We start from the raw sequence: 14,401 nt of genomic DNA, 5'->3' as shown, positions 1-14,401 counted from the left end.
GTTTTAGAACTTCTGTCAAAACGAGACGTGCTGAAAGAATCATTGCTGCAATTAAGTTAAAGCTAATGTACCATTTCTGCAATTGGGCTAAAGTTGACCATTTCTACAATTTGGTCATTTACTTTCCCACGTTTGCCCCTTGATTCTAACCTCACGTTCATGACATATGACTCATTTTGACAAAAGTTTTTACAGAGTTGACCAAAATGACTATAACTGCACGTTTTGATGAGTTAAGAGACCAATGGTTATGAATTTTGAGTTGAGGGAGCATTGTTATAATTTTCTCTAAAATTGAAGGTCCATTGTTATAATTTTCTCTTAAATTTAATGATAAAAATAATTAGTAAGGGAAAAAATAAAGAAATATGTGGATTTTTTTTTGTTGAAAAAAGGGGAATAAGAACCCAAACAAACCTACTTAATAATAAATTTAGACCGAACAACCCAAATCGATCTTTACAAATAAAACTAACTGAATAAGGAGTGTCAAAATAAAATTTACCTAAATTTAAATCAAGACTATAGTTACTGTATGCCACAAAAAAATTTCTCTGCAAACATGCTGAAGTTCGCATTGCCAAGATCTTGAAAGCAATTTTCGGCTTGTCAAAACAAGGGGACCTAAAGGATGATTATTGCAAGCTACTTGCAACACCAAATGAAGTGACTACAAAGTCTAATTCCATCAGTAATTTATCAATCTGTAATCTTCATGCTAATTGTAAGCCCAAGTAAAGATCTCATAGCTCAACACTAAGAATCCCACATGTGCCCAAATTGGCGCAAAACTCATAAATCCTTTTATCATCAAAATCTCTAAAAACACCACCTACTCTAATAGAATTATTACTTCCCTTCTTACAACCACCAACATTAAGCTTAAACTAATCCGAATGCGGAGTTTCCCAATGGACAAAAGATTGAAACCTATGTAGTTTATCAACCTTGTGAGTATTAGCCTTCAATCTTCTTCAAATGAAGATAAGTACAAATAGCAACTGTAGGCTCATTAGTTATTCCAAAATCTTGCTAAAAAATAATTTATCAATTACAACGTGACATATGTCAACATCAGAATAAGGCATGTGGAGTCCCACATCAACTACGGACAAAAGCCGGAGACTCTCCTCAACTATAAAAGAAGACCATTCTCCTACAATTAATTTATAATGCCATTATTGTATTTAAACTCGTCATTAGAACCCACTAATGATGATTATGCTTGAACCTATGTATTTGTGTAAACCCTTCACTATTAATGAGCACTAATCCGTGGACGTAGCCAAACTTAGGATGAACCACGTACATCTTGTGTGTTGCTTCCCTATCTCTATCTCTTTACATACTATCATCACTAGGTGACCAAAGCAGCTGAGTGAATGTCACAAACTTAACACTTTACGTTGTTCCAAAGTCTTGTTGATTTTGTGCATTAACATTTGGCACCGTTTGTGGGAAGGACATTTATTCCTACTCCCACCAATTTCGTCAAGCTAATTTCTGTTGTTTGTACACTTTCTTTTGATCAAGCATCTCTCTCCAACGTGGGGAGCGAAGGAAGCCACACGACGCAGAATGACACCCCTCTCGTGCCTAGTGTGAAGCAACGAAGGAAGGAAAGAAAGAAGTTTGCCTTCTAGGCCAAGGTCGAAGAGCTGGAGGCTCAGAACAACAAGATAACAATCAGAAATGAGATCCTCCAGAACAATATGAAAAACTTTTCAAGATGCTCCACGAGGCTAGACAGACTCAGTCTTATGAGTTTATCGCCCCCGTGACTGTGGATCACCACATGAGTACCCACCAATGTGAGAGTTCACATGTCATTAGCATGAACGTTCTTAATGAGGAACAACCTTCTCACCAAAGATATCGATCAATATGAGACTTTTCTCAACCCAGCTACTTCAAACCGAAGCAAGATAAATGGAGGAAGACAACTTCTTGCAAAAGGAATGGAAAAATCAAGAGCCGTTTACCATGACTGTCGAGACTTCTTGAAGCAGCGTTGAGAAAAATCTATCCACATAGGCTCAAGAATCGAACACCTAAATGTCATCGAAGAGCTCAGTCACCTACCACAATGTAGGCCAGCCCCCAAATAAACTAACAAGCAACAGAAAAGCTAACCTCCACCTCTAATATGAGAGATTTATGGGTGAGATTAAAATGAGACAAATATTTTGACATTGCAATCAAATTTGGCAGCAAAATGGACAAGTATTTTGACATCGCATTTAAAATTGGCAACAAAAAATGGAGAATGTCAATCTAAGTAGGATTTTGGCATCTCTTTAGGTACCAGAAAACCACCTTTTTTTTGGTCTAAACAGTCCCCGTTGTACTTTTGACGTCTTCTTGGAGACGCTTTTAAGTACTAGGCACAATTTTTTATACTACAAATTTTGAAAAATAGGTAATGTTAAGAAGACCATCAAACTGACCTGACTTGCCGGTGTCGGACTGGTCGAAGACGAAGTTGTTAGGGCGGAAGATCTGGCCAAAGGGGCCGGATCAGATGTTGTCCATGGTACTAGGCTCAAGATCCATGAGGACGACGCGAAGGACGTACTTGCCGCCGAATGCCTCATTGTAGTAGATGTTGATCCTTTTGAGCTGGAGATCAGAGCTGGCGTCTCCGCGATACCTTCCAGTGGGCTCAACGCCGTGCTCGTCGCAAATAACCTTGCAGAACTTGGAGTCGATCTGGTTGCTGCATTGGCCTCCCTAGATGTGCAGGTTTTCTCTCTCAAGGAGATAAGACTCTTGAAAGTTGTGGAATTTGGACGAAAAAAAGGGAGAGGGAAGAGAGATTCTTAGTCCAGAATTGTGGAATTTGGACGAAAAAAAGTCTGAGGGAAGAGAGAGGTTTCTTAGTCCAAAGAGAGTGTTCTAGAACAAGAAAAAGAAAAAGAAAAAAAAATAAACAGAATTAATTATTATTATTTTCATTATTTTGCTTTTTAGTTTGACACTTCATCAAACGCTTCACAAAGATAGTCCAACTTAGTCTAGTCTAGACCAGTCCAGCTTAGTCCTTAAAGCTAGTTCAATCCGAGATAATCTGGTGTAACAAACGCACCCTAAGGGACAAAAGTGATTACACTTTGCAAATAAGAGAAAACTTTAGGTGTATTTATACACACCCTATGCCGCACCATAGCAAGGTTCTGACGCCATGGGCTTTATCCCACACGCCAAGCCCTTCTTCATTTGCCCTCTTGAACTTGTTACTCGGATCCTTTTAATTAAATAAAACTCAAAACATATTTAATTAAAACATGTCCAATTGGTAAAATAATTGAAGGAAAACTAATGAAAATAACTTGAAAATTTTGAGTTTTAACGATAAGGACAAAATAAAGAGTAAAGTGAATAGTACCAAATTTGACTTTTTAGTGTAAAAATATGGTTTTTCGTTAAAGTGAACAGTACTGTGGGCTTTTCGTTAAAACTCCCAATAATTAATCCAATATAACCAAGATATAAATGTGATTCTAGTTTTGTTTATTTTTGGTAAGATCCAGCTAAAATAATATCTGCGGAAAAAGGTTGTTTGGGTAAAAAATACTTAAAAAGTTTGTTGTAACAAAATAAAAATAAAAATACCAAATAGTTTGTTATTTAAAATGGAAAAAAAATAAAAAAAATTCTCCGAAACCGGTGTGGTGGTCGCTGTGGCACCCAAACACCAAATCATTCCCCCAATGTTTAAAAGTCTCCCGATCCTTTTTACCCTAACTATTTTCTCTTGACCCAAAAACCAGAAAATCGAAAAACATTTAAAATTAAAAATTAAAATTCCGAACCCTAAGCCCCAACTCATCGCCCAAACCGCTGCGCCCTCTCTCTCTCTCTCTCTCTCTCTCTCTCTCTCTCTCTCTCTCCCCCCCCCTTCTCCGGGCCTCTGATTCGCCTTAATCGTTGAACACAATTGCGTCAGATTCTTGCATTCCAACCCAGAAACCCGATTTCCACCGCCTCTTGAGATCGACGGCGATCACCTAACGCAGAGAGGTACGCTCCCCCAATCGATTCCCACCGCCCTCTCCTTTTGGTTCTTCAATTGCCGTCGTTTGTTGTTGTGATTGAATTCCTTGTTTACGAATTGCAATTCTTGTTTTTTGTTACATTTGTTTTGAATTCCTATTTTACGAATTTCAATTGTTGTTTTTGTTTCAATTGTTGTTGTGATTGAATTGCCTGGGGTGTTCTCTGATTTGGGTTTGCAATTGTTTGGTTCGATAAATGGAAATTTGACTTAGTTGGGTGTTTTGGGTTGGATTTTGTTTAAGATTTGAACCGTTTAATTCGTGATTTGTTCTATGCCAATTCAAATTGACCGTGGATTTGATTGGTAGGAATCTTGCACCCAATTTATTAATGTTCTTGAATTTTGCCAAGAAAATGTGGGTTTGGTAGGAATTTTGCTTAAATGTTTGAGAAAGTGTAACTGGAACTCTAAAGTTTGCAATTCTTTGATTATATGTGTGATGGGTTACTTTGGTTTCGTATCGAAATGCTGCTTTCGCAGAACAATTTGTTAGAAACAACATGTGGCGAGATACAATTTCGTTTGTACTGAACGCATGAATTCCATATCTGAAGCGCTGTAGGAATTGTTGTGCTTGCTTGCTTGCTTCCAAGTTTCGAGGAGATGTCTCCAGCATCATCCAGATCTAAGTCCAAGGACAAGAAGGCTGGGAAAGAAACCCAGACACCTATAAAGCCTTCGACGGGGCCTGCTAATGCAGGTAGTGGGATCCCAGCTAGTGCATACAATCCACTTTTAGGAACATTCCATGCCCTTGAATTATCACCAACATCTTCTGTGTCGCCTCTTCACAGTAACGGTCGTTTCCGCAACATAGATGAAACAGATGACCATTCTGGGGGCTCGGTTGCTACCGGAGTGGAGTATGATTCTGTTTCCAATAACGGTAGCTGGTCAGGTGAGTCGGAAGACCATAAAGATAAGACATCTAATCCTCCTACCAAGCAGGAAGCAGTGCCAGGAGCTGACAATGACAAGCGAGAGAAAATCCGTCAGAAGAATGAGAGGAAGCATCAGCGACAGAAAGAGCGGCGAGCTCAGGAGTTGCATGAACGATGCAGTGGTTATCTCATGTCAAGAAAGCTTGAGGCACTTGCTCAACAGCTTGTGGCAATGGGGTTTTCACAAGAACGGGCAACCATGGCTCTCATACTGAATGAAGGCAGAGTAGAGGAATCAGTAGCATGGCTTTTTGAGGGTGGTGAAGATACAGATAAGCCAAGGGATCAAAACTTTGGTGGGGATAATTTGAAAATTGACATATCAGAAGAACTTGAGCGGATTGCTGATTTGGTAACACGGTTCAATTGCTCAAAGCAGGAGGTTGAAAGAGCTATTGTAGCCTGTGAGGGTGATCTTCAGAAGGCTGCTGAAAGCTTAAGAGCATCAAAGCAAGAATCACCCTCTGTATCAACTAAGCCTGAAGAAACTGGTGATCCTCCATCTGGTACTAATGGCAAGCTTCCTGTTGCTGTTAGCCATAACTTGAGGCCACAAACAAAACCTAATCCTCCTCCAACTATACAACAAAGAAGGGATGACAAGGACTTTAATTACACAAAACAAGCAGCTGCAGTTGGAGGGTCTTTAGAATCTGCAAGCAAAACTCTGCAGCCTCTGAAGAGAGGACAGCCAAAGTTGGAGTGGGCGAAACCCCAACCGACACCAGTTCTGGCTGAGAGAAGGTTGACAAATTCGGGATCGAATCCTTCAGTTTCCTATTCTTTGGCATCACCTTTGCAGGTCTTAACTCCACCAGTCAAGACAGAAACTCGTTATGTAGCTGTAGGGGGTGAGTTGAAGAACCTTCAGCCTGGAACAGTAAGGGAACCGGTTATAATGATGCAGCGCCCTCAATCTGTCAATATAAAGCAGGTCCCTGCCACCAGTATGAGCTCATCACCTCCTGGATCCGCTGCCAATTGGTATCCTTCTACTAATGTCGAGATTATGAGGGCCGGTGGTTATGTGCCCCACATGCCTAGCAATAGAAGCCCAAGCCCTAGTAATTTGAGTTCAAATCAGATGTACCACCAGTTTCAGTATCAACAGCAACAGCAGCAGCATTTTGTTCCTGGAAGCAGCCCAGCTGAATCCCCTGGAACAAGCCGAGGGAATAATCTATGGAGTAGGGCAGGTGCATCTCCGACACTTGCTGCCGCTTCCTCCCTTGGACTTTTCTCAGGGTTGGGTTCAGTTGGTTCATCAGGGGCAGCTTCTCCGGCAGACTGGAACGCAGGTGGCGGCTCATCTGGACAGATGGATTACACCAACATTGACTGGAGTTTGGATAGAGGTTTGTCTGCGCCAAGGCCCAACGGGCTGTGGACAGGACTGCCTTCTATCATGAAGAGCAATCCCAATTTTTATGATCCAAAGCCTACTGGTATGGGTGCACAGCCTGGAATGAGAGCGGCTTCCTCTAACATGAGCGGCATCTCCTTTGTGGGACTGCAGGATGGAGCTGCTAATGGTGAAGCATCAGCCGCGGCCTCCCGAGAGTGGACTTCGCCATTCGAAGGAGAGGATCTTTTTAGTTTACCCAGACAGTTTGTTTCTTCTTCCCCTAGGTGAGCAAAGTATTTCAATGAATAAAATTAAAAAAGAAGACGAAACATTGTGCGTGGATTTGATGTTGGTGTTGATGCTACAGTGTTCCTTGTTGGGGGATAACCTTTCAGTAGAAAAGCATCCCTGAGTCTTTTGCTTGGTACTTTCTTCTTTTGATAGTTTTATGCATTTTGGCAGAGAGATAAAAAAAATGCTGCGCTCTAAGATTGAATTGGAATGTATAACCCGCTATAATCAAGGTAAGGTATGTTGAAAAAAGAAATGTCGAACTTGAATATAGCGGGTTCCGGTACGATCCTAGACCCAAATGAGACTAAATCTGAGGTTTGAACCTATGTCTTACTTCCTTGGATAGAGTAAAACAGACAGGCATAGAGGTGGATTTTCGACGAATTCTATCGGAAACGAGGTTTCAATTTCCATTCCGAATTTTTTAGATAAGATCGGATCGCAATTTTCAAATTCGGAAATTTTGGATTTTTCGGAACCTTTGGAAGCGGAGTACCCTCGGAAATTCGTAGAATATTATTCGGAATTCATATATTTTATCTGTTAATTCGATCTTATTTTTTTGTCAAACGATAGAATTTGTTACATTAGATGTTAGATTAGTCATCGACGAAGTTTGAACCTACGCCGTCATGCAAGGGCTCAACACCTTTCTACTACTATGGTTAAAGGGACATTAGCATGTTCGATCAATTTGGTTCTCCATGTTTTCTCCTAGACATCAATTTGGTCCTTCCGATTGTGTTATGTTAACCTACGTGGCACCATGTGATTGATGAGAGTAAACATTGGAGGATCAAATTCGAAAATAAATGATGAAAGTTGTGAGTTTTCAAAACATCAATGACCATTTGCAGTAAAATATAAATAACTAAAACAATTTGAAAATTTTGAAATCTTGTTTATTAGTAAAATTTGGATAAAAATCTCGGAACTTTCAGAATCTTTAGATGCACTTTAATTTTCATTCTATTTTTCGGAATATTCAAATTCATAAGTGTTTAGGTTTATATAAATTTTTTTAAGAAAAACTAATAAAAAAGGCTTGAAAACTTTGAGTTTTAATGATAGCGACAAAATAAAAGGTAAAATGAATAGTATTATGATTGACTTTTTAATGTAAAAATGTAGGTTTTCGTTAAAATGAACAATATTAGGAACTTTTTGTTAAAGTTCTCAAAATTTTAATAGCAGAATTAGAAATCTCAAGTTTAGTTTTAACTTCTCTTTTTTTTTTCTTTTTTTTTCCTTCTTTTATATATTTTTAAGTTTTAAAATTGTTGAAATTAAGTTATCCTGATATAATGATATATTGACACTAAAAATAGATAATAAATTAACTGTGAATTCGCCATTCTGAAATTCAAACCATAATATTATTGACAAGTTTGAATTTGACTGATTCTTTTCATACACAAATCGTAAAAGAGAAACCTTAGAATCACAGGTTTGACCATCCACTATTTAAAATTAAGCATGCGCAGTAAATAAGTGGAAATTAGGGGGTGAGCTGGTGGAGCGCACTGTTCAAAAAATTATTGTCTAACAGTGCTTAGGTCCCCACCTAGACGTTAGGCGGTTGGTTACTGTCCCAGTTAGTCTTTAGGCGTTTAAAAATTAAGAAAATGCACCTAGACCCACTTAGGCGTCCGCCTCGCCCACCTAGGCCGCCTTAACCCACCTTACCTAGGTCTCGACTCTCACCTAGACAGAAAATTAAAGTTCTCATTTTGCATTTTATTAAAAATAAAATATAAAAGACTTATTAAATACTTGGGTGAACACCATTGTATACTTGTTCCTCATGTTTTCAATATGTTCTAATACTTAATAATCTATATGTCATTTTATTTTGCAATTTATGTATACAAATACAATTATGTGTTTTTTTTAATTATGTATAAATAGACACTTATTTATTTAATTTATAATAAATCTATTTAAATCTGCCTAGTTCGCCTAGGCATTAGGCCCCAGCCCACCCCCGACTAGAACCTTGTTTTTGACAAAAATGCAAATTTTTTATTTTCGCAAAATATTTTTCCTGAGCATTAAGGAATGAAATTAGTTTTACAGTTTATTGAGCAACAAATGTATATTTAGTAGAATATTTAACCCGAAAACTAAAAAAAAAAAAGTGAAAAATATAATAGTGAGGCCCATAACATTGTCAAATTGGGTTCTACACTCAAGAATCTCAAATGAAAGCATCACCTTAATTTTTAAAATTTCACAGTGAGGCGAAGGCGAAAATGAAAAAATTGAATGGTGATTTATATACGAATTTTCAAAACTAACAAAAAACCGTGAGTGTTAATCCACGTTTTTTTTTGTAAAAAATGCAAATTTTTTATTTTCTCGAAAAAATTTTCATGAGCATTAAGAAAATCTTTATAATGTATTTGGAAGCGGATTTGCAATTTATTGACCAATAAATGTATATTTAGTAGAATATTTAAGCCCAAAAGTAATAAGTATAAGTGAAAAATATAGAGATGTTAAAATGTATAGTTCATTTTTTTAATATATATATTTTTAAAAATTAAAGGTGTTAAAATCACCTGTAGTTTGTAGATGAGGCGTAAACAAAAAATAGCAAAATTTTGTTTTGTTAAATAGTCTTTCACCCTATTTTGGACAAAGAAGCTTCTATTAATATATATTTTAGATTTAGATAAAAATTAACAAAAAAAATAGTTCAAGTATTTTTAAATTTCGATTTTGAAATCGTTGATTACAAGTGTTTAAATACGAATTATAATAAATTTTGCATAGAAAAATATATTTTGAAGAATATGAATATGATAGCGGTGAGAGAAATAAAAGAAAAATTAACAAAAAAATTCAAATTCTTGGGGTGCCAAATAGTCACGCGTGACTTTGTTAATTTTTCTTTTATTTCTCTTACCACTATCATATTCATGTTCTTCAAATTATATTTTTTTCGTACGTAGAGCCCAACTCGTTTTCTAAGCACTAGGGAGTTCGCCTCGTTTTGCGTGCATGGAGCTCGCTTCGTCTTGTGTGCTTGGGTTCGCCTCGTTCTGCATGTGAGGTGTCTACATCGTTTTGCATATCATAAGTCCACCCCTTTTTGCGTCCACAAAGCCTGCGTTGTTTTGGCGTGCACGGAGCCAGCATTGTTTTCTGTGCGCATGGCTAGCTTCGATTTGTGCGACGTATCCTGTCTCGTTTTCCATGCATGAAGTTTGCCTCATTTTGCTTGTCAGAAGCTCGCCCCATTTCTATGAGCGGGGCTCCGCCTTGTTTTGCATGCCATGGTTCACCTCAGTCTATGTGAGTTGAGTCTGCCCCGTTTTGCATGCGTCGAGCCTGCCTAATACCCATGTTTTTTTGCTAGAGTGTGTGTGTGAAAGTGAACACAAGACCTCAAAGAGGATTATAATTTGTTTGGGAAGTGCTAGCAACCTCTATATTTGGTTTATTTTTCAAATGCTATATATAGGAAAACTTTTCTGTACTGATACTTTATATGAAATAATCTCTTTAAAGTTATAAAAATTTGACCAGTTATGTATTAGAACAAACTCTATATTGTAATAAGTTGAAATTTTTCTTGGTCCTATCTTTAGGAAATACGTCTCCACATAATTATAGTTGTCGAGATTAAATCTTCTGCACTCATTTTGCGTGTGACTTCTCTGTGAACTCTATCATTGATTAACATAGGCTAAGTTTATAATAACAAATTTAAGAAGGGTTAAGTTTATTAACATGTGTTAATCAATGTTAGATGTCACAGAGAGATCACACACAAAATGGGTGCAAAATATTTGAATTCATAATTGTCAATGAGTATAGAAATATGCAAGAAATAAGATATTTGGTACCCAAAGAAAAATACAACATTCATTAAGGATAAATAAGTCAATAAATAATTTTTTTTTAACTACACCTCTATTAAGTAAGAGTGGTGTTATACCCACCCAGTGTCTTATTTCCCCACCCACCTTATATTCACACCCACCATAAAAAGACAAAACACACATAAACTCTTTCCCCACCCACCATTATTCCCAAAATAACCCTATATATTTCTTCTTCCAATTTTCTTTGCTTTAAAAAATTTATTATAATTTAACAAAAATGAAAATTATCGTTAAACAAATATGCCCAACAACTCCAACTCCAAATATCATAGTAGTCCCCTCCCCAAAAATTTCCCAAAACCATCATTATCAACACACCCAAACCTCAACCCAACCGCCCCCCCACCCCCCAAAAACACACCCAGCGCCCCTTCTTGCGCAAAATCCTCGGTCGGCCTCAACGGCGTGTTTTGGGAATCAGGAGATGGTTCTCAAGTCCCCATTTGATCGAGTCTTTGGAGGACTGCAGAGGAGATCGGTGGATGAGATAGGCTTGCCGTCCGAGCACAGCCTCGACAAATTTGACGAAGGTCTCAACCATGGCGAGCGAGACGATCGGTGAGAAAGCCAATGCATAAGAGAGAGGGAGAGGAGAAAAAAGAGGGAAGGAGGAAGAAGCAGTAGTGTTTGGGGTTGAAGCAGTGAGGTGGGAAATTAAAATGGGGTGAAGTTGTGGAGGCTGAGGTCAAGGAAGGTGGTGGTTATGGGGTTCTTCAAGTTTTTTTTTAATTTTTTAATTTTTTAATTTTTTAATTTTAATTTTTATGTTAAATAAGTTTTAAGTCCAGTTGTATAATAATTGTATATGTGTTAAATTTTGAGTGGAAGTTATGTGCTGATGTGGTAATACTAAATTATCTAATGATTTATCCTAATTGTGGAGGTGAAGGGGTTTGTGGCAAGATATAATCGGTTGGTTTTTAAGTCTTTGAAGGTCATTTTATACGAAAATAAATTTGTCAATAAAAGTATTATTTTAAAATGAGTAAAGTGATAAGACACTGAGCTGGGTTTAGTAGCACTCTTAAATAATAACCTTCATAAAATCATAAAATTGTTCACAAAGGTTTTACTGTTTCGCTTTTTTCCAAAACAAAAAAGACCTTTAATGCTTTTGGCTATAAATTAAATAAGAAAAAAAAATGATTTCAAAGGCTTTAAATATCTTGACTTTTATCCATAAGATAAATTATTGCGTTTTGTGTAAAAAATAGCACTTGTCATTTATTAAAGCTCAAAAACTAGTGCAAAGTTGTAACATTTTTCTAATTTTATTAGCCAAAAGTTATAAATGAGAGACCACTCTAATCTTGTGGCTGATTGTAGTTACTTTTTTAGGGTAAAACTACGGCGTAATTTTAGTTTATGCTTTGGACTTATTTTTCTCTTAATTACCAATTTATGTATTTTTACACCTATATCTTTTTCTTGTCAAACTAATACTAGGTGTAAAATAAATGCTCTTAACCAACTGAACAACAAACAACTTGCACTCTTTCATTATTTTTGTAATATTAATAATCTTATTTGATTAATGTGATTTCCAATTCCATCTGTAATTTGCATTTCTAGTGTAACCTCGTTATTATGAGAAAAGTATATATGAGAAAAGTATACATGAGAAATCAAGAAACCACAATTTTCAACGAAAACCAGAAATACTACAGTTTCAAACAAATTTAAAGAAAAAGAAAATAATCCAAAAAATCTCGTGATTAATTGTAATTAATGGAATGAAAATTAGAACTTCACTCAAACTGAGACAAATATATCAAAATAGTACTCGGTTGTTCTCCATATCAAAATATCAATGATCATCTTACAAAAAATATGATTAAATAGCGTTAGTTTTCCCAAACAGAGTTGGATTATCTAGTTTCTTGGGAAGCAAGGTTGGCTCGGGAGAGTTTTATTTGGGCAGTACACCACATATTATAAATTTTATATATATTAGCGGTTAACTAGGGTTTCTATTTCTCACTCTGCATCACATCCATTCCCTCTACCTTTACTCGTCCGCACTGCGCTTTCCTTCTTCGTTCTCTCTTGAATTTTTTGTCACCAACCATGAAATACTCTTGTAAAACTAGAAAGTGGCTTGACGAAATCCTCTCATCTGATCAGCAAAAACCTGCAGCGGAAACCACTCGCAATCTGAATGCTTTCAAGAAGGCTGCTAACGATTCCTCTTCTTCCCGTTTGACGAAACTACTGGTCTCCAAACCCGAATCCCTGCCGGTAGTTACTTTGAATAACTCAAAGAAACACTGCGCTACACTGGCCGACGATCGCGAGAGAGTTGAGATTATTGGCCAGGACATGAATAGGGCAAAGAAGCAGAAGAGGCTGGGCACTCCTCTCCCTGTGACTTGTGAGATTTCATTGGATAAATCGGGTGGCTACTTCAGCTGCGAGTCACCGGTGACAGTGCTACCTCCTCTTCCTCTTTGTGATCATCATGAGCATGGCACCACAACATCTGAGGCGGCTCGGGTGGCCATGCTGAAATCTCGGTTCGCAGTCACCATTCTTAAAGCGCAAGGCCCTGAAACCCCCGCTGTCGTGATTGAGAAGTATAGAGCCGCTGAACTTGCCAAAGCCAATGAATTGATAAAGAAGAATCGCCAAAGAGACAGAGAAGCCGCTCGGCTTGCCCTCATTGAGATGGAAAAGAATGTCGACATTGACGATCCTTTCAAAACCATGAAAGAGTTTGAGATGATAATTTCCAATAACACTTGTTAGATTCATATATTAACACGTAATGAAGTTTCTTTAGCTTAGCATCCTCTCTTATTTTCGAAGCAGTTTGTGGATATGTATGAAGTTTACGCATTTTATGGCCTCATTGAATAAGATATTTATTGGATATTCACATCTTTTCAATCTCCTGTTGCTTGCCGAAAAGTTAAATATTACTTAATTAAAGGCCGTGTTTGATATGGAGGATTAGTTCAGACTAGTTATATCGTTATATTTTACGTTTATCAAAGAAGACTGTATATGAATATTGTCTTTCAATTTGGAGGATATGAATTGTTTTGCAATCGTTCGGACCAACTGATCTTACTATTGAAGAAAAATCGCACGAACAGTCACCTTCCTAAAAATATTAATATGGTATCACAAATATATAAAAATATAATATGAAACAATCGTTGCGTTGTTTAGGGAGTCCTTGCAGATTTGTCTATATACTTATGTGCCTAAAATGAAAACAGAAGTTTGAACACTGGATCGCCTAGGATAATTTACATTAAACTACGAGGAGGGTAATTTGAGCACGGGACGTCGGGTGCAAGGGCAAATGCTCTTGACCAACTAAACAAGCCACGTGCACTCCTTAATTATTTTTGTAATATTCTTAATCTTATTTGATTAACGTGATTTCCAATTCTATCCATAATTTGCATTCCTAGTGTAACCTCGTTATTATGAGAAAAGTATACATGAGAAATCAAGAAACCACACTTTTCAAGGAAAGTAGAAATATCCTACAGTTACAAACAAATTTAAAGAAAAAGAAAATAATCTAACAAATCTCGTGATTAATTGTAGTGGAATGAAAATTAGTACTTCACTCAAACTGAGACCAACATATAAAAATATTAGTCGGTTGTTATCCATATCAAAATATCAATGACCATCTTACAAAAAATAAGATTAAATAGCGTTAGTTTTCCCAAACAGAGTTGGATTATCTAGTTTCTTGGGAAGCAAGGTTGGCTTGGGCCGGGAGAGTTTTATTTGGGCAGTATATTAGCGGTTAGCTAGGGTTTCTATTTCTTACTCTGCACCATCCACTCCCTCTACCTTTACTCGTCCGCACTGCGATTTCCTTCTTCGTTCTCTCTTGAATTTTTTGTCACCAACT

The 14,401-nt window shown here is 37.1% G+C and overlaps 1 protein-coding gene across 3 annotated transcripts; it reads left to right on the top strand.

The window, feature by feature from the left end:
- Positions 1-3,842: 3,842 nt before the first annotated feature.
- On the top strand, positions 3,843-6,890 carry LOC137722625 (uncharacterized). 3 transcript variants are annotated; one of them, XM_068461673.1, is made up of 2 exons: positions 3,843-4,020; positions 4,620-6,890. In XM_068461673.1, exon 2 carries the CDS (start codon positions 4,661-4,663, stop codon positions 6,629-6,631), a length of 1,971 nt encoding a protein of 656 aa, XP_068317774.1. In that variant the 5' UTR covers positions 3,843-4,020; positions 4,620-4,660; the 3' UTR covers positions 6,632-6,890. The 3 variants fall into 3 exon arrangements, with proteins under 3 accessions (XP_068317774.1, XP_068317773.1, XP_068317772.1); XM_068461672.1 differs by having other exon boundaries at positions 4,538-6,890; XM_068461671.1 differs by having other exon boundaries at positions 3,844-4,020; positions 4,612-6,890.
- The last annotated feature ends 7,511 nt before the right edge of the window (positions 6,891-14,401 follow it).

This window comes from Pyrus communis, chromosome 17 (genome assembly GCF_963583255.1).
Source record: "Pyrus communis chromosome 17, drPyrComm1.1, whole genome shotgun sequence".
Classification (NCBI taxonomy): Eukaryota; Viridiplantae; Streptophyta; class Magnoliopsida; order Rosales; family Rosaceae; genus Pyrus; species Pyrus communis.
This window is presented reverse-complemented; position numbering and strand designations above follow the sequence as displayed.

Coding starts and splice junctions, on each gene's coding strand:
- LOC137722625 (XM_068461673.1), top strand. CDS start 4,661: ATGTCTCCAGCATCATCCAGATCTAAGTCCAAGGACAAGAAGGCTGGG.